This window comes from Zingiber officinale, chromosome 2A, assembly GCF_018446385.1.
Source record: "Zingiber officinale cultivar Zhangliang chromosome 2A, Zo_v1.1, whole genome shotgun sequence".
Lineage (NCBI taxonomy): Eukaryota > Viridiplantae > Streptophyta > Magnoliopsida > Zingiberales > Zingiberaceae > Zingiber > Zingiber officinale.
In genome coordinates this window covers 54,415,799-54,435,993 of record NC_055988.1, presented here as the reverse complement: position 1 = coordinate 54,435,993, position 20,195 = coordinate 54,415,799, and the positions used below count along the sequence as shown (strand labels likewise).

Genomic DNA, 20,195 nt, shown 5'->3' with positions numbered 1-20,195 from the left:
TCATTTTTGCTTGTACTTAACATGTTACTTAAGTATGCTTACGTTTGGAAACTTCTTATTTTTAGGCATGCTTATGTTTATTTATGCATTTTTTTTTCTTAACTTTGAATTTGAGTTGTCATAATCAAAAAGGGGGAGATTGTTGGTGCGGGAAGCATCAGACGATCAAATCCAAGTTTTGATAATGGTAAAAGGTTCAAAGTTAAGTGTGTTGCGAACTAACAAGTTCATGGAGCTTGCAGAAAAGTCCTAAGTGGTACTTAGGCAAAAGTCCTAACTGCGGTTAGGCAGGTGGAAAATCCTAGGGGTTGGTAACCCTAGGTCATAGGGGTGGTAACCCTATACGGAAAGTCTTGGCGGGTCGAGAGCTTCAGGCAAAAGTCCAAGGGGGGTAACCCTAGGTGGAAAGTCATGGTGTCGCGAACCAGGTGGAAGTATGGACGGGTCAGGAAGCGGAAGTCCAGCAGAAAGTCCAGAACCTTCGAATGCTGAGCAAAAGTCCAGTCGATCTGGAGGATCATACTGGCAACAGGTAAATCTCCTGAGTGGAGTAGGTGAGGACGCGTTCCCCGTAGAGGGAACAGTAGGCGTCGGGTCGACCTAGGGTTTCCGGTTGGAAATTTGAAGTCAGACCCAGACAGTCCGATGACTGTCAATTATATCACTTATAATATGTCTGTGCTAACTTTGTTTTGTAGGGGTTTGTGTTTAGGACTAACACATTTTGCAGGAACAAAGAAGCACATTTTGACCTCGGATGAACAGTGTCCGAGGCGCCTCCATGGGGCTTGGAGGCGCCTCAGGTGCAAGCCAAAGCCAGCTGTCCAGAGGAGCTGGAGGCGCCTCGGAGGAAGCTGAAGGCGCCTTGGACCAGGCGTTAGAGGCGCCTTGGAGCAGCTTGGAGGCGCCTTCAATGGGATAAGGCGGACCAGATCAGAGCTGATCCACGTGTGTGACTCAGCGGCATGGAGGCGCCTCGGACAGGCTTGGAGGCGCCTCCAGCACTATATAAAAGAGGTCTTCGAGCAGTAGCTAAAGACAATAACTTCCAAGCGATCTTGCTGCTAGAAACTTCTACCTAAACGATCCCGAAGTGCTGCAACGAGATCCTGACGACCTGAAGCTTCGAAATTACACATTCTTGCTGTCGATATACTTTTTCATTTCAAGTAGATTGTAATAACTCTGTAACAATTATTCGAGCTTATAGTTGTTGCCCACCGGAAGCGATCAATGGTTGTGGGCCTTGGAGTAGGAGTCGCCATAGGCTCCGAACCAAGTAACTCCTCGTGTCTCTCTGTGTTGCTTTATTTTCTTTTCATTATTCCGCTGCATTTAATTACTCGTATTTTACAATTCCGAATCAAAATCGAAATAGCCACGAGCGCTATTCACCCCCCCCCCCTCTAGCGCTTCTCGATCCAACAATTGGTATCAGAGCGAGGTCGCGTTGATCTGGTGCAACCACCAATCGCGCAAATTTTTTCGTGGTGTTTTCAATTTTTACGGAGTCAATTAGAATCTAGCTTAATAGATATATTCTAATTATTTTTTTTCGAATCAGTTTTTTGTTCGAAGTTGGTGCAACACCACTCGAGCTCGTGATATTAATTTTATTTCCCGCACTACTAATCCAAGACCTAGTCTTGGGACATTTCTGTTCTTTTTATTGTGCATATTATCAATGGCCCAACAAGAGGGATTCAACACTGTTCGTCCCCCGCTCTTCACCGGAGAAGACTTCGGGTATTGGAAGGGGCAAATGGAAACCTTCCTCAAGATACAGTTCGACACATAGATGATCATCAAGACGGGACTGCAACTTCCAACCGACGAAGATGGCAAGCCTACACCCTACGAAAAATATGTACCATCCTTAATCACGAAAGTGGAAGTCAATGCCAGAGCTACCTGCACCCTCCAGTGCGGATTGACCAAGGAAGAGCTCAACAGAGTTGGACCATTCTCCAGCGTAAAAGATCTATGGGAGAAGCTGATCGAACTCCACGAGGGTACCTCCGACACCAAGGTGAGTAAAAGAGATCTCTTGTTCAATAAATTATATAATCTGAAAATGCAGGACGGAGAGACAGCAAGTCAACTCCACGCTCGCATACAAGACATCCTCAACTCCCTCCATGCGATCGGGCAAAGAGTCGAGAATCGAGACATCATAAGGTACGCTCTAAATGCTTTTCCGAGGAGTACATTGTGGGCATCAATGGTAGATGCCTACAAAATCTCCAAGGACTTATCTTTCATTAGATTAGATGAATTGTTTTCGGAATTCGAACTACATGAACAAACTAATACACTGCCAACCGAGAAGGGTATTGCTTTGGTTGCAGGTACCAGTGGAACACGCGAACCAAGATCACGGCGAAGAACTGAACCAGAGTCGAAAGATGAACCCGACTCAAATAATGAAGATGACGAATTAACCTCCGAGCTCGTGAACCTAGTGAAGAAGCTCTACAAGAAAAAGAAAGGCTTCAACAAGAGAGACATAAAGAAGGCAGTACAATCAAAGGAGGTTCAATCCAGTTCAATAGTCAAGCTCAAAGTGATCTGCTACTGATGCAACCAGAAAGGGCACATCAAGGCCAACTGCCCTAATCAGAAGGATGCAAAGAAGCAGAGGAAAAAGAAGGTGCTAAAGGTGACATGGGACGAATCTTCCTCAAAAGAAGATACCGACGACGAACTCGAGCAGACGAGTCTACTTGTACTGATGGCCCGGGACCAGATCAATCTGTCCGAGAGCGAGAGCGAATCGGAAGCCGAGTCCGAGCGAAGCCACGGATCCGTTTCCGTTTCCGAAGGGCCTAACACCGCTGTAAGTATTCCTCGATTAAACAATTTAGTTAATTACCTATTATGCAAATTAGCTAAATCAAACCTTAAGATCAAGTCACTTCTAAAGGAAGTAGCAGTCCTTAAAAAAGTGACTAACTCCAAAACCTTGCCTGACCCAGTTCAGACTGGAAATTCAACTCAAGTTCAAAAACTTGAGGAAGAAAATTTCAGTCTGAAAACTCAGGTCAAGGATTTGAAAAAATACATTAGAACGGTTCTCTTTGGGCTCCAAGAAACGTGACCTGATTCTTGGGACACAAAGAGCCGTATATAACAAAACTGGGCTAGGTTATAAAACTAAAAGAAAATATAAATCTTACATGTCCTTAGTAAATAGACAAAATAATAAATAAGTCCAAGCATGGGTACTCAAGTCCAACCTGGTTAATCAAGTTAGACTTGGTCAATATTGGGTCCCTAAGGATCAAATACATTGCCTTGATAGACCATATCGAGGCTATGATCCAGGGGGAGTTAGAAGAAAAATAATAAAAATTAAATTAAATTAAAATCCAAATTAAATTAAAATCCAAATTAAATAAAATTAAATTAAAAAATTCAAATTAAATAAAATCAAATTAAAACAATAAAAATTAAATTAAATTAAAATCCAAATTAAATCAAATTAAATTAAAATTCCATTCAAATTAGAATTCAATTTAAAATTCAAATTAAATCAAAAATCCAAATTAAAATAAAATTCAGAAATTAAACCTTCAAAATCCAAGGGAAGGCTCCAGAATAGCTGGCACCTCCAAACTTAATCCACCCGACAAGGGTAACCAAGAGTAGACTACCCGACAGGGTAATTAAGGTTAGATTAAAAAGGGTTAGGTTTAATTTGATTCATGGTACTGGTGAAGTATTGGATGATAGTACGTTGCGGAAGCTTAATCATCGCATGTCTAGGAAGATATGGCTTCGACCTGGTGCATTTGACTAAGTAGAACTTACCGAAGCTACCATTTATGGATCCTAACCAGTTAGACCAAGGTTTTGTACTAAGCTCAATAGATAGGACTATTTGGAAAATCTCGAAGGCATGGTTACTTTAATGATGTCCTAGTGACTCACCATAGCCCAGAAGTTTATCCAAAGAATACCTACTTGTTGAACCCAAAGCTAAACCAGAATCTAACACAAAGTTAAACCAAACCCTAAAATTGAACCGAACTCATCTCACAAAAATTATAAGATTACCTGATTGAAAATTTAGATCGGGTGAGATGACTAAAAAATAGAAATTAAAATTTTGAAATTCAAATTCAAATTCAAATTCGAAATTCGAATTAAAATTCAAAATTTAAAATTAAAATTCGTAATTAAAATTAAATTAAAATTCAAAATTCAAATTTAAATTCAAAATTCGAATTAAAACTCAAAATTTGAAATTAAAATTCGTAATTAAAATTAAATTAAAATTCAAAATTCAAAATTTGTCAAGAATTTCAAAATTCAAAATTAAATTAAAATTGTGGCCTAAATTTATCAAGAATCAATCCCTAAGTATAGTCAAGTCTTCATAAAATTGTGTTCCTTATGCTTCCGGTGATAGATACTTATCTGCCACATGCTTGGTTCATATCTCTAAAACTACACAAGGTCTTAAAGGACTACTTGGAATCAAAAGAAACATAACATTTATTTCCCCAGTAACATAACTCGGTCTCAAAGGGGTAAATTGTTAGTTTCCATTCACGATAATTGTTTTTTATCCCTTATTCAAATGATGATTTTTTATTTTTTATTTTTTATCTTTTGGTGCTTTATAAGGTGAAGCACTAATCACATATGCAAACATAAGTGCAAATGCAGGGATTTTGATTTTTCCATGTGAGTTGTCATGATCCAAGGTTATCCAGTAACCAAAATGTAATTAAGAGGTCACCTTAGAAATACAAGTACTAGTCCAATTCAATGGATCATGACTATTTTCAGAGTTATCAACAATTAAAACTAGGCAAAGTGTATAGAGGTCCTAAAACAAGGTCAATACTTAAACTCTTATAGTAAAAACATTTCTCACTTCATGCTATCATAGATAGAAAAAGATAGATCACTAAACATACTAGCACCATAAGTAACACATAAACCACATAAAATCTAGAATAAACGTGCTAGTATTTTACATTAAGGAACAAACAATCATAATGTGATGAGTGATGCAACTAACAAAATTTTATTATGCAAAAGAAATAAGCAAACTAAACCAAATGCATCTAATGCATCCCCCCAGACTTAAACTTTTCATTGTCCCAATGAAAACTAAAAACAATGTGGAGAAGATTTAAAGTAAGAGAAGTTACCAAATAATTTATGTCAAATGCCCATGTCATTAACTTCTCCATCATGTAATTGCCCTCCTCCTAATCTTTAAATCCTATAAAAGAAGATTGACAACAAAAATTAAGTAGATGATACATGTTTATTATAAAGAAAGAAATGAAATTAGAAAGAACTAAAGACATGAATGAAAACAAAAAAAAAATGAACTTGGGTTGCCTCCCAATAAACGCTTGTTTAAGGTCATTCGTTCGACCACCTCATTAGATTCATCTAAATCTCACTCTTAGAGGAGTAAGATATTTTAGCACCCTCCTACCAAGGGCTCTTATTATGGAGAGAGCTTTTAATATTGGAGTTAAAAAATGAAGTATCGCTCTCTCCATTTTCGTCTTCTTTGAAGTTTTTTCAGATGGTCGAAGACGCTTCAGATTGAGCTTCTAAATATCGACCTCATAGAAATTTGCACACTCAGAAGAAATACAAATCTCCCACATACATGTTAAATAAGATAGAATCAAAACCATATAAGATAAGCAGAATAAGAATAAAAACTGAATCACATCCAATAAAGTCAAATATAGGTACCTCTATAAAATTTTCTAAAAGATCACAAGAAGTACTAACCTTACATTGCTGAGAGATACCTACAGGTTCTAAACATGTGGATGTGACTTCCTCTGAATCAAATGATGGTTCTAGCTCTGGCTCAAGTGTTGGTCCTACCAAAGGTGGTGATTCTTGAGACTCTGCCAACTCTGCATAAGTCCTTACACATTAGTCCACAACATGTTCAATATTTGTAACTCTCATAATCTCTAAGGGTTGTGTGGACAAAGGAGGTGATTCTTGAGATGCTGCTTCTACAACACAGCTCCCTACACTTCCTTCCATATCATCATCATCAACACATACATCAAAAAACAAGCCAACATCAATATCCTCAATAGGAGAATCAATTACAAGAGGATCAATAACTTCACTTGCAGTTTTAAGTTGATCTACCACATCACATTCTTCATCTGAAAATTCAATTTCATCATAACACCTTGTAAACCCAGATGGTAGATCTGAAAACTTGATATCCTCTACATTATCATCACAATCCTCATCCGAAGAGTCTTCATCTTCATATACATCCTAGAATCCGCACTCAACCATATTTGGATCACAAAACTTTTTAAAGTTTTTGTTTTCATTGACCTTCACTAGACTTTGTGGAAAAGGAACATTTAATGAAGGTCTTGGAAAAGATTGAACTTTCTTTTTCCCATATTCTCTTTGAGCTTGCGGAGGAGGTCTAACTTGCTTATCTAGTGTTGATGTGATTAATCATTAAGGGAAGGGTACTTGTGGCCTTTGTGAACTTCTTGGAGTAATGGAACTGAGTTCTTGTGCTCTTCTATTGTTCTTCTCCTCAATTCTAAACAAATCCTTTTTCAAAAGTTCTTCATGATTCTTGCCACTTCTCAACTTATTATCATTATCATTTACACTAGATCTTGTCTCTGTAGGAGGAAAGTCTTCTTTGAACCATTTTAAAACTATGCTACTAATCTTTTCCCCCAAATGTTTGAACTCCTCATTCTATGACTTGTGAATTTCAACATTCTTGGGTGGTTGAACTGCATTTTGTTTGACAGACTATCTTATATTTATGGCTTGCACTTCTTGAATTTTTGAGGGAGATTCCATCCAACTTTTGTTCAACCATTCATGGAGGTTCAATGCCACTTAATCAATTAACGTATATGCTTCATCTACACTTGTGTTCATAAAAGAACCTCTAGCTGATAAATCTAACAAACACTTATCTGAGAAAGAAATTCCCCTATAGAATATATGCAGGGTCAGCCACTTTTCAAAATCATGATGAGGGCACTGTCTTTGTAGACTCTTGAATATATTCCATGCTTCAAATAATGATTCTCCATATGTCTGAGCAAAATTTGTGATGAAATTCCTCATATAAATTGTTCTATTTGGAGGGAAAAAATGATCCAGAAATTGCTTCTCCAATTGTTTTTAACTTGTGATGCTTTGAGAACGGAGGGAATATAACCAAGTCCTTGCTTTATCCTTGATACTAAAAGGAAATACCATCAATCGAACTACATCTGCTGACACTCCTTCACAATTCGCCATATCACAAAGTTCTAGAAATATCTCAAGGTGCAGATAAGAACTTTCTGATACTTCTCCTCCAAATTTATGACCTTGTATCATGAAAATTAACTCTGGGTCTAGTTGAAAACTTTCCGCTTCAATATGAGGTTGCACAATGGGAGATAAAAATCTTGCAGAAATGGGTGCAGAAAAATTTCTTAAGGGTCTGCTTGACATGTTAGTGCTCATGGATATCTAAGAAAAATTATGAGAAAGAACAAAAATGAAGAATTAAAGACAAGAATTAAAATGCTATATAAAAAGCAAGAAAGAAAATGCAAAATTTAAATTACAAGAAAGAAAGTGCATAATGAAAACAAGAAAGAAAATGTAAAAAGAAAAAGAAAAAGAAAAAAATGTCTAGAGTAACAAATATGTTAATCAACTAATGTTAATCAAAAACAGTCCCAAGCAACGACACCAAAAACTTGTTACGGACCACAAATGTACGGCTACATCGTCAGTAATAAAAAGATATCGAATGCACAGAAACTGTTGATTAAACACTAGTTAACTTCGCACGACGAATTATCTATACAATCTAAAGTTGTTAACAAACTCTAAAGAGAAAGAGAAGAGAAAAGAGAGAGAGTAGAGAGAGAGAATGAGCGTAGTGAATGGAGGATGATAGATTCTAGGATTTCGATTTCCTTGTAATGCTAGGCGATGTTACATAGATTGTTTAGTTTCTATCCTCTATGTTTATGCTCTTGTAGGAAGTTAGATTTATTACCGACTCTCCCCTACAGTGTATAAGCTGACATGATCTCCTACTCCATGTCCTATGCTACTAAATGGAAGTGATTCCTATGAAGTCCGTTAGCGGGGCAGCCTTGTCACGACACCCCTCGGTCATACAACACAGAAACATATTAACACACAATAATATAGAAATAGAAATAGAGATTACACCTGATCCCCTACTTCCTTGTGGAGATTTGCTTCTCCTTTTAAAGTGATACCCTAGCCGTCCGTTAGTGGGGCAGCCCTGTCACGACGTCCCTCAGTCATACGATCTAGTATATCCCCCCTACGGGATTAACAATTCTACACACCTATTTGATAAAACATGCAAAAGATATATATAAGCATTCACACACACACATCATCATCAAACATGAATAAGGCATCAACAAGTCATTGAATAGAATCATGGCAAATCTACATAGTTTTACATCATCCATCACATCACAAATACTCCCTACATTCTAGATCTAGAGATCTACTCCATTGCAAGAGAATATAACCAAGAAACAAGACGTAAAGCAATCTACAACTCAAAATATAAGGAGAAGAGAAGAGAAAGCTTATCCATGTAGCACCAGTTTTCTTGGATGCAATCCTTATTCCAGAGGTGAATGGATCGACGAAGGATGGAAGATCTAGGGTTCCTCCAAGGGAGAGAACCCTTCCCCAAGCAATGGGGAAGAGCCCCAAACCAAAGATCACCTAAGATGCCGAGAAAAGGGGAAGAAATCCCCTTTTATAGGCTAGGCACGGGCACCACACGGCCCGTGACATGATCGTGTGGCCTTCACACGGCCTCGTGCACTTCCCTCTCGGCCAAGGTGAAACGGCCGTGTAGATTCACACGGCCATGTGCTGCTTCAGCACTGGATGGCCTACACGGTCGTGTGGCTCACACGGCCGTGTGGCTCACACGGCCATGTGGCTCACACGGCCGTGTGTTTCTTCTACTCTGTCAAGGTTACACGGTCGTGTGGATTCACACTGCCGTGGCCTTCTTCTCCTCTAGAATATTAGCACGGCCGTGTGGGTCACACGGCCTGGGCATGCACCGGCTTTGGATAGTTGGCACGACCGTGTAAGTCACACGGTCATGGCTTAATTTGCCTCTGAAATGGCCACACGACCGTGTGGGTCACACGACCTGAGCTGGTTTTCTTCCGAAGTTGCTCCTGTGTACAATTTAGCTCCATTTTCGCTCTAAATAGCGTTATATCAATCAAAACAAGCAAAGAGCAGATCTTCGAACAGAATATAATGGAAGTATGACATTTTAATGAAATAGGGTGCAATAAACATAGATTATGCTCATGAAATACAAGTAGATATACGTCAAAGTATGCATAAAAGTGTATATAATCTACACACATCATATTGTAGGCGAACAAAATGACGACCTCGCACAACAGCCAAAAGGAGTTCGATACTAATTGATGAAGAAAATGCAAAAATATTTACAAACGGCAGAAAAGAAAGGGTAGGTCGGGAACCGCAGACCGACGATAAACTGGTCCCTAAATAAGAATAATAAACCTGGCGGTGATTCGTTCAGGCGGTCAAAAGCTGAAGGAAGACTGATTTGATAGTCAGACGGAATTTTGTAAGCGGCTCTCAAACTCTCAGCATCGCTGCCATCGAACTTGGACTCGATGGACGTGTACCAGAGCCCAGGAACGATAACGGGGGTAGTGAGGAGCTTGCCATCGAAAAACATGGAGATTGAGGTGCAACGAAAAGAGTCGATTGAAAAGGGGAGGAAGCTTATGGGAAGAGAGAAGAAATGAAACGTAGCCGGAGAACTCGAAGACAAGGGTGTGTAAAGGAAGATGGCGACGCACGCGAGGTTTATAAACCTCGCAGCTGATCGACCTGAGCCATCCTATCCAAGGGTGTGAAAACCTAGGAGAAAATCCAACCATTGAATTCGAAAAGGCGCCTGCATGTTGCTAATAGATACCTGCCTGTCACATCGAACGTGCGGCGACAAAAAGAGGGACACGTAACAGTCATCCACCGGACGATATTAATGAGGCTTAATTAAAAAGCATGGTCGTGTGCTCGGCCATAATGATCAGGGATTTACACGGTCTTCGAGAAATTTGGATGATGTTAGAGCGCTCAGTCAAGGAGCATAGGAAAGGAATTTTTTCACCAAGTGTGGCCGCTCATCAGCCGAGCGGCGCGAGAATGCAATTATCATATAGCCAAATGACCTTAACACAGTTGGTCCGAAGGAATTAGGCCGAGTGGCGTTTATATACCCAGTCGGGCCTTGAGAGGCCGAACAGCAAAAGCGTATGAGTCATCAAAGACTACTGGTCCAGTCAGTCGGACTTGCAGCCTCCTTCGACTAGATTTTGGGGGGGGGGGCTTGTGATGCGGCGATGGAGGGAAGCCTATCTGGCATGAGGTCAATTGTCATAGTGAGGTCAAAGTCAAGGCGGTCAACGCCCAGATGTCAAAGGGCCGAACAGAGGACAATTGTAATGGCCGGTCGGGCGGTCAGGCTCCGATCGGAAGGATACGGATCCGAGCTGGCCCCCCATTCCGGCTCGGGATGATACGCACGACAGCTGACACTCGATACGGAGTGGCAGGACATCATACGAGACCTAGCCAAGGAGGCAGTGGAGTCCCGACCGAGCGGCTACCCCACTCGGCCAAGTAACAGGACCACTGTAACATCTCTCGACATCATTTTGGGAGATACTACCGCTGACACGAGGTATAGTCGATAGGCGGATCGTACGATCGAAACTTCTACTGTGCATCAGAGATATGTATGCCCTGTTAAGGTATGACGTCAGGGGTACTTTCCTGACAAGGCCCTTTCATGGGATATATGGGAAAGTGTGCTCATACCTCGAGAAACGTGTGCAATGCCTACCAGGGCTCTATATAAAGGAGGGTCCTTCACCGACGGAGGTACACATTACTATTGAATTCCACTATTGCTACTGTTGCTCTGTTTCTCCACATTTTCCAATGATTGATTTGAGCGTCAGAGAGTCAATGCCAGAGATCCTTTCTCTGGCTCGGCACATACGTCGTTTGTTTTGCAGAACGGAGCGAAGTCCACGTCCGATTAGCGAAGCCGCCACCTCTCAGCTTTTCAATTTCACGATTTCCAACGAAATCATCTGGATTGAATACATCTAGACTTTTATAATTGAAAGTAATTAAAAATCTCAGATTAAATTAAAAAAAAACTCTCTCACCAATAGACGATCTTGTGTTTTTTTTCTCTCATATTTGTATTATTTTTTAATAAATTGATTCTTATTTAGATCGTCTTTTTTCTCTCATATTTGTATTATATTTTAAAAAATTGATTCTTATTTTTTAATTATTTTAAAAAACATACCTCTTTAATTTTAGATTATTTCAAAATTATTTATCATATATATATTTTTAATTGTATATCTTGTTTAAAAAAATCCAGTCGACTTTTCCTTTGTGTATGTGTTCTTTTCCTCTCGTATTTGTAGTCACTTTTTACCAAGTTCATTCTTATTTTTCAATTAATTTTAAAAACATTTATTTTTAATTTTAGATTATTTTAATTTTATTTATTATAAAAATTTTTAATTGTATATCTTATTTAAAAAAATTTAGTCAACTTTTCCTTTTCAATCTTTTAGAAAAAATGTGTGCCCTTGTAAATTTCGATGATCTCATACTATTTTCCTCTCTTATCGATGTTCTCGCATCCTTTTTCTTCCTTACTCAATGATCTAATCTTCATTCATTATACTAATTTTTTAACCCTCAAATTAATTCTAAATATGAAAAGTATGAAAAAAAAATAGAAGAATTTATTCCATTAAAAAAATATAATTTTTTTACTGATATTAAAAATCAAACTAAAAAAATCAATTAAAATTTTAAATAAAAAATCAATTGAATTTTTGTTAGAACATAATACTTTAGAAAAAAAATAATAAATCAGAATTAAAATCATACTAAAGCTTATAAAAAATAATTGTTTTTTTAACTTATGGAATACCATACTTATAGTATAGTTTTTTAAAATTAAAATTATTAAAGTAATAATATCTCAAGAAAAAATAAAATAATTTATAATTTTATCAATTGAAAATGATTTATTATCAAAATTTAATATAAAATTTAATTAGTATTTTTATATCTTAAAAAATAATTTTTATAAATTAATATTATTCTTAAAAATATTAAAGATCTAAATATATTTTTTTTACCTATACTGTTGAGTCGACCTGAATGTGACACAAATATTTCATCATGGTATGCCCAACGAGAAGATGAGACTCAACACAAATGTCTCGTTACCACTAATGATGGAGTCGGACATTAGCTTATCCCAACTATAGTAACTATTCATGGCGTTCATTTTGAATTTTAGTTTTCGGACTAGAGGATAGATCCTCTTATCCATAAAAAAAAATAGACTAGCAGATAGATAATTTGTAATTGTGATAAGATCATGACTATAATTCGACTACAATTAATTGCGATCCCTTCCTGGATTCACCGTCTCCTAGATTATAGTTTGAGTTCAGACGGATAGCCAGAAGTTGGCCAGAGGCTGCCCAGAGGCCGTTGGCGGTGGGTAATTGGCCAAGCAACCTAACACTGAGCAAGGGGCGGCCTTCGGTCATCCGTCCCAACTCAAACTATAACCTGAGGGACGGTGAACCCAGGAAGAGATCATAATCAATTGTGACAAGATTACGACTACTATTCGATCACAATTATAAGTGATTTATCTCTTGATTCATTTTTTCTTGACCAGAGATCTGGACTCTTCAGATTGGACCATTGAGAGAACATTTTTAACCAGGACTATCATTCTAGGTTCCACCGTTGGCATGTTACTACCCCGCTCTATAGGAATGTGCACTGCTCCCTACGTACCCTCGACGGGCAGACGAGATGTAGCATGGTAACACGATGCTTCATTATCGTGCACCATAGAAATATGCACCGTGCCACGTGTATACCCAACGGGTGACGGCTACATGAAACGAGTAATGCAGGCCACATCCAAAAGGACAAGAGCAACCTGCCAGCGAAATCAATGCATCAAGAATAGGATTGTAAACGAGCCGAGCTTTGAGGTGTTCAAGCTTGTTTGATTAAGTAACTATGACGAGCTTAAAATGAACCAAGCTTTTGAAAGTATTGTTCAAGCTTGGCTTGATTTATTTTTATGATCATAAGTTTGTTTGAAGCTTGACTTGAGTTTGGTTCATTTAGATGTTATCAAGCTCTCAATTTAAGCTTAGTTAATTATCAAACTCTCAATTCAAGCATATTTAATTGTTTGAAACTTTTAGTTGTTTGATTGATTATTGAGTATGACAATTTAAATTTATTTATATATTTTATTATTTATTTAGTATATGATAAGAGTTTTATTAATGAATATGATTCATGAAAATTATTCATTGTTCATGAATAAAAACTATATATATATTTATATTTATTTATTTAATTTAATAAACTGTTGAATTAATTTATCATTTATCAATTCAGCTAAATTCATAGGAACAATTTTAAGATAATTTATCATTTATCAATTCAGTTAAGCCCATAAGGACAACTTTACGGCAGGCAGTTTGGTGGTGACCTACACAGTAAAGTCATGACTTCCCTTCGTGGTCGACTCACATGGCTGTTTGCTTTTAACAGTTGCACGCTGCACCTCCCTCTGCGTGTTTGTTTCTTTTGTAACTTCTCCCTTCTCGCTGCGAAACTTCACGTGATTGTTTGTGATGGATGCAGACGACGGCGAATGGGTGTGGGTGCGCCGGCCGGCCGAGCAGGAGGCAGCGGCATGGTGGAGCGCCGCCACCGCCGCCGTCGGGCTAGAGAACGAGGACGACCGCGCGCTCAAGGTGGTCTTCGCAGCGCCTGCCCCACACTGGACCGACGCCGCGCCTCTCGGGAACGGCCGACTCGGCGCCATGGTTTGGGGAGGCGTCGCGACCGAGACCATCCAACTCAACCGTAACATACGCTACGTTTTTGCTCACTTCCTTGACTACGAAGCTCATTAAACCACTAAAGATGTATCGCCCCTTGTCGCTCAGATGATACGCTGTGGACGGGGGTGCCTGGCAATTACTCAAACCCTAATGCGCCTGCTGTTCTTTCCAACGTCAGAACGCTGGTCGACAATGGAGACTACACCGCAGCCTCGACAGCTGCCTTGGGCTTGTCTGGTCTTCCCTCTGATGTACAAAACCCTCTCACTCTGTTCTTGTCTGTTTTTACCGACTATTGTGTCTCATTATCAATTTTGGATCAGCATTGCACAAATTTGCTAAATGAGAAAGAAAAGTGATGGAATTACTCTTTTTCCCGACATTCATTGCTGAAACTTTCGTTTCAAGTGCAGGTCTACCAGCCTCTCGGTGACATAAATCTAGAGTTTGGAGATACCGATACTGCTTATACTGCATATTACAGAGATATTGATTTGAAGTCTGCAACAGTCAATGTCAAATATGCCATAGAGGATGTGGAGTTTACGAGGGAGCATTTTGCTTCCAATCCACATCAAGTAGTCGTTGCAAAATTCTCGGCAAATAAAGCAGGTTCAATTTTTTTCACAGTTTATCTGGACAGCAAATTGCATCATCTTTCACGTATAAGTGGGACAAATGTGCTAATCATGGAAGGTAGTTGTTCTGGGAAAAGAATTGCACCTAAAGAATGCACCTCAGAGAATCTGAGTGGAATTAAGTTCTCAGCAGTTCTGGATCTGCAGTTGGGTGGTGATAGTTGTAAGATAGGTGCTATTGGTGATAGGAAATTGAAAATTGAAGGTGCAGATTGGGTTGTTTTGCTTCTTGCAGCTGCTTCCTCATTTGAAGGGCCATTTACTAAGCCTTCAGATTCAAGAAAAGATCCTACATCTACTGCCTTAAGCACAATAAATTCAATTAGGAACATGTCTTACTCTCAGCTATATGCCTCTCATTTGGATGATTATCAAAGTCTTTTCAATCGCGTTGCATTGCAGTTGTCAAAAGGGCATATAAGGGACTCTGATGTGAACAAAGAACAACTGGAAAGATCTTCAAACTTGGTTTCATCGGTGATTTCAACAGCTGAAAGAGTGAAATCTTTTAAAAATGATGAAGATCCTTCTTTGGTTCAACTTCTATTCAATTATGGTCGTTATCTGCTTATCTCTTGTTCAAGGTCTGGAACTCAGATTGCAAATTTGCAAGGAATATGGAACAAGGACCTTGAGCCAGCTTGGGAGTAATCTTTTCTTTCACCTTAATTCTTTTACATGATATATCTTAAATTTTTAGTTATCACCTGAAGTTCATTATTCAAGTTTATTAGATATGCTTGTAGATATTGAGCTTTGTGTCATTAGCTGTTATTTATTAATAAAATATTTATTTTACAGAATATATAATTTGACATTGAAACCACTTCAATTGATGTTTGGCTCCATATATTATTTTTTTTTTTAACTTCTGTATTTTCTCTATGTGGCAAGAATCAATTTTTAATGAGTTGAAGTAGACAAGGTGGATTAGTATATAATGTTATATTTGTCAGGGAGACATGTTAAAGTTAAAAAATATACAAGAGAACATCATCGTTTAATTTTTTAGCTTTTGATTTGATATTATGCTATTAGTATATGTAAAAGGAGATGATATTATGTTTGTGATTGTTTACTCCTAAACTTCAAGTTTCATTCGATTATGGACAGAACAAATTTATTTCATTCTAGTTCATTCATGGCTTTAGGAGCACATGAAGGCTTTATAAGTCAAATAGAAATTGGTGATTTGCTTACATTTATATCAGCCACCCTTTTTTCTCTGGGAATTTGGCTCTGAGGCATGCTGTTCATTAACCTGTAGCAAGGTTTACCCATTGGATTTCTAAAGGATTGAGTGTTGAATTCAAGAAGGAAATTCTATTAGAGGAGATGAGATTATCTAAACAATCAGTCAATTATTTACATATATTGATGCACTAGTTTTTCGAAAAGTTGACTTATCCGGATAGATCTAGATTATTTAATTGTGCCCATTACCCAAAAGATGTGATCGTGCATCTGATAGTCATTACCAAATTGCCAAGTGCCAATAATATAATAAGGGCAACCCGGTACACGAAACTTTCACTCACATTAGGTCTATTGTACGAACCTTATCTTGCATTGCAAGAGACTATTTCCGTAACTCGAACTCGTGACCACAAGGTCACACTGCAACAAATTTACCATTGCGCTAGGGCTCTCCTTAAAGTGCCAATGATATAATATAATATAATATAAAATAAAATAATATAATATAATATAATATAACCCTATGCCTCTTTCATCTATTACTTTATCTATTTGTAAAGTAGATGACTCCTATTACTTAAAAGTAATAATAAAATTACAACCTCAAATCTCTAATGCGGGACTAAAATAATTGGACATTGAAATCTATATTTTACAATCCCCCTACTAGATTATAATGCCAAAATTTGACACAGACTTTGATACAATAGGAATTTGTTGGATCATAGCGGCATGGCTAGAAGGGAGAATAAACAATGATAATTTCTCTAACACAATCTTAAACAATTCTTAGATTCAATTTGTGCATGTTCACTCAATAAAGATGGGTAAAATATGCTACAAAATATAAATAAAAAAATGAAACTCAATGCTATCAATTGAATTAATGTAATTTATAGATTGCTTCTACTTTATAGCCTTTGTCGCATTTGGTGTGGCACACCAAAAGAAATTCATTAAAACAATGTTTGAGCAAAGGTGCTCTTATAATGGATTGAATAAATCAAGAATGAGAATGTCTCTAGAATCCTCTAAAGAATGAAACTATCGTTTAAAAAGATTTGAAATAACAAGAGAGAAATTAACACCTCTATCTCACCTTAAAGAAATGCTAAGATTATAGTAGGTGAGGTGGAGTTATTGAAGAGAACTTGAAGTGGGATCAAAGCCTTTAATATACAAGAAGGTGTCATTTACTCAATGGACGTGAATGAATTTTGAGAGCAGGTGACATGATGAGCGAAACCCTTCATAGTTTCACAAGTTATTCATAGCACTTGTGTTGTGGACGTAGTTTGTGTAAAAATAGTCATTGGAAAGTCCAACATTCAAAAAAATATGCCACTCTAGTAATCTGTGTTGACTATGTTTCAAGGTTGGTACACTTTTTTCCTTCTCTTTTGGCATATATCAGCCAACTTGAAACTTGGTTGACACACCTTTTAAGGTGAAATACCAAGTTTGTCTTAGGTTTTCATTGATCTTCCAAAACTCGAAGATCAACCTTAAATCTTGAAACGATTTTTTGGACATTCTTAGAGATCCTAAATTTTTTGTTATTTTAGCTTGATATCACTTTTGATTAAGCCTTAGATATTGATGTATAACTCCCTACATTGACTATAAGTAGTCCTCGATACGTAAGTTTAAAAGTTTAGGTTTAGGGCTTGATGTCAAGTGCGACATGACTTCATAAAGATCTCTTTAGGTAATTATCATAGCTAGATACAATAAAAACATCTATTACAAGCTACTCTGGTCCATCTTTAAACTTGATGGAACCATAGAAACTTTTTATAGCTTCATGCTCAATCCCATAAGATCATCAGCTAAGCTTGACCTGTGTCATTAACTCAAATAACAACAACAATTAAGTATTATCCCACTAGGTGAGGTCGACTATATTGATCCTTCAACACCATTGGACTATATCCCCTACTATATCATCATTTATATTTAAATAAATTTTATCTTATTTTATTATTGCTAAGCAAGTCTTTTTTAGTCTTCCTCTTCTTCATTTTCTTTGCACATTTGTCATAGTTTCACATCGCCTAATTAGAGCATTTATTGGTCGTCTAAGTATATGTTCATACCATCTTAAATTTGTCTGTTTTCCCTCAATGGGTGCAACTCCGATTTTCTTTCTAATATTTTCATTTCTTATCTTGTCCCTCCTTTATGTCTACACATCCACCTTAACATTTTCATTTTTTCAACTCTCATCTTCTGCTCATATGCTCGAGTCATAGCCCAACATTCAACTTCATATAACATAGTAGGTCTAACTATCGTTTTGTAAAACTTTCTTTGAAGTCTTAGAGGTATTTTATGATCACAAAGAGCACCTGATGCTTTCCTCTATTTCAATTATCCTACTTGTATTTTATGTAATGTATCTCTCTCAATCCCTTTATTCTTTTGCAAAAATGATCCTAAATACTTAAAACTTTTTATCGAGTCATTTTTTATCTTAACAATTATCTCATTACATCTAATATTACTAAATTTAAATTTCATATATTCTGTCTTTACTCTATTGAGCCTAAAACCTTTCACTTCTAGTATTTCCCGTCAAGATTCGAGTTTAACATTTACTCCTTCACGCGCATCATCTACCAAAACAATATCATTTGCAAACATGTGCGGTATCGTATCTTGGATGTGCCCAATGAATTCGTTCGTGATTAGTATAAAAAGATAGAGATTTAGAGTTGATTTTTGATGTAACTCTATCTTTATGGGAAATATTTCGGTTAATCCGCTTGAAGTCTTCACTCTTGTCATTACATCCTCATACACCTCCTTAATTAGTTCAATATATGTTATGCTAACATAATCTTTTTTAAGATCGACAAATACCATATGTAAGTCTTGTTTCTGTTCTAGATATTTTTCAATTAGTTTTTTTGAGAAGATATTTAACTCTATTGTCGACCTTCCAAATATAAATCCAAATTGACACCGTGTTCTTCTTTCTTAGTCTTTTTTTATTACCTTTCCCAAAATTTCATGGTATGATTCCCTATAGTTTGTACAATTTTGTACGTCTATATAAGGGAACTAAAATACTTATCCTCTACTACAAATTAGACATTTTTTTAGTTTTCAGCATCATGTTGAATAACTTTGCAAGTCATTATTTAATAACTTGTTTTCCTAGCAATAGCGGAGCCCGAAATTATAATCTATCTGGGCTAATCGGTAGATGATAAGAGTTGTATTTAAATAAAAAAAGATCCTGAGCTGATCATGGAATTTAATTTAGGGATTTAGAACTGATCGGGTGAACAATGGGCTAAAATGGTTAAATGTATGGAGAAATTTCTAAATATATGAGCTTCTTCCCTAAATCCTAAAATGGGCCCCTCATGCTAAAGCTCGGGTAGGCTAACACATGCCTCCCTAAATCCTTAGGCACTTCCATACCTTTATTAAAATATCTACTTTTCCATTTTGCATCCAATTTGTTTTTTAATTTTAGGGTTTAGGGTTTAATAAAGCTTGTTCTACTTAATTATTTGATAAAAACTTTAATTTATATACTCATTTGACCTATTTAAATTACTTAAGTTAACTTGATCACCTAAATCTCCATTAAAATTTGATAAAAATAGGTCTTCTATTGCTTTTTTATTTTCTCTTCATTTGCTAGTATCCTATTGCATTCATATTTAATACATCTTATTTGGATAAGATTTCTTGTCTTCCTCTCTCTCGTTTTAGCTATTTTGTAAATGTCTCTTTCCTTTCTTTTGTATCCAATTTTCAATATAAGCGTTTAAAAGTTTCATTCTTAGCTACTATATATATTTTTAAGTGTTCTCGCTTTTACAAGTATATAATACCTTATAGGTGTTCGTTTTTCCTTCACTTTCTCTTCTACTTTCTCATTCCACTACCAAGACTCTTTACTTGGTGGTGTGCCCTTTTGACTTGCTAAGTACACTTTTAGCTACTATTTTCAACTTTGATACATCTTGTCTCATGTCGTATTTGAGTTGTTGTATATTTCTCCTAATACTTGTACTCCTACCCGCTTCTTAAATATATTTTGTTTCCTATCCTTTAGCATCCACCACTTAATTCTAGAAGTTATGCATTTTTCCCTTGTATTGATATTATACTTAAGGTGTATATCCAATACTACTAACCTATGTTGGGTAGTTAAATTTTCTTTAGGTATGACATTTCAATCTTTACACATTTTTTATCTTCTTCCTAACTTTAAGAAAGTCAATTTGCGATGTATTATTCTCACGTTTAAAAGTGAATAAGTGTTCTTCTCTTTTCTTAAAAAATGTATTAGCTAGTATAAGGTCATATGCTATCACAAAATCCA

General features: G+C 36.9%; 1 protein-coding gene and 1 non-coding gene across 2 annotated transcripts in view; both read left to right on the top strand.

The window, feature by feature from the left end:
- Positions 1-7,003: 7,003 nt before the first annotated feature.
- On the top strand, positions 7,004-7,109 carry LOC122044596. Its single transcript, XR_006129628.1, has one exon. It is a non-coding gene; the product is annotated as a small nucleolar RNA R71 (small nucleolar RNA).
- Positions 7,110-13,751: 6,642 nt separating this feature from the next.
- The window catches only part of LOC122041125 (alpha-L-fucosidase 2-like), a 29,451-nt gene continuing 23,007 nt past the window's right edge, over positions 13,752-20,195 (top strand). The window contains exons 1-3 of the mRNA XM_042600725.1: positions 13,752-14,040; positions 14,124-14,269; positions 14,432-15,303. Coding sequence (XP_042456659.1) covers positions 13,806-14,040; positions 14,124-14,269; positions 14,432-15,303 — 1,253 coding nt within the window. The 5' untranslated portion in view covers positions 13,752-13,805. The remainder of the gene's footprint in view (positions 14,041-14,123; positions 14,270-14,431; positions 15,304-20,195) is intronic.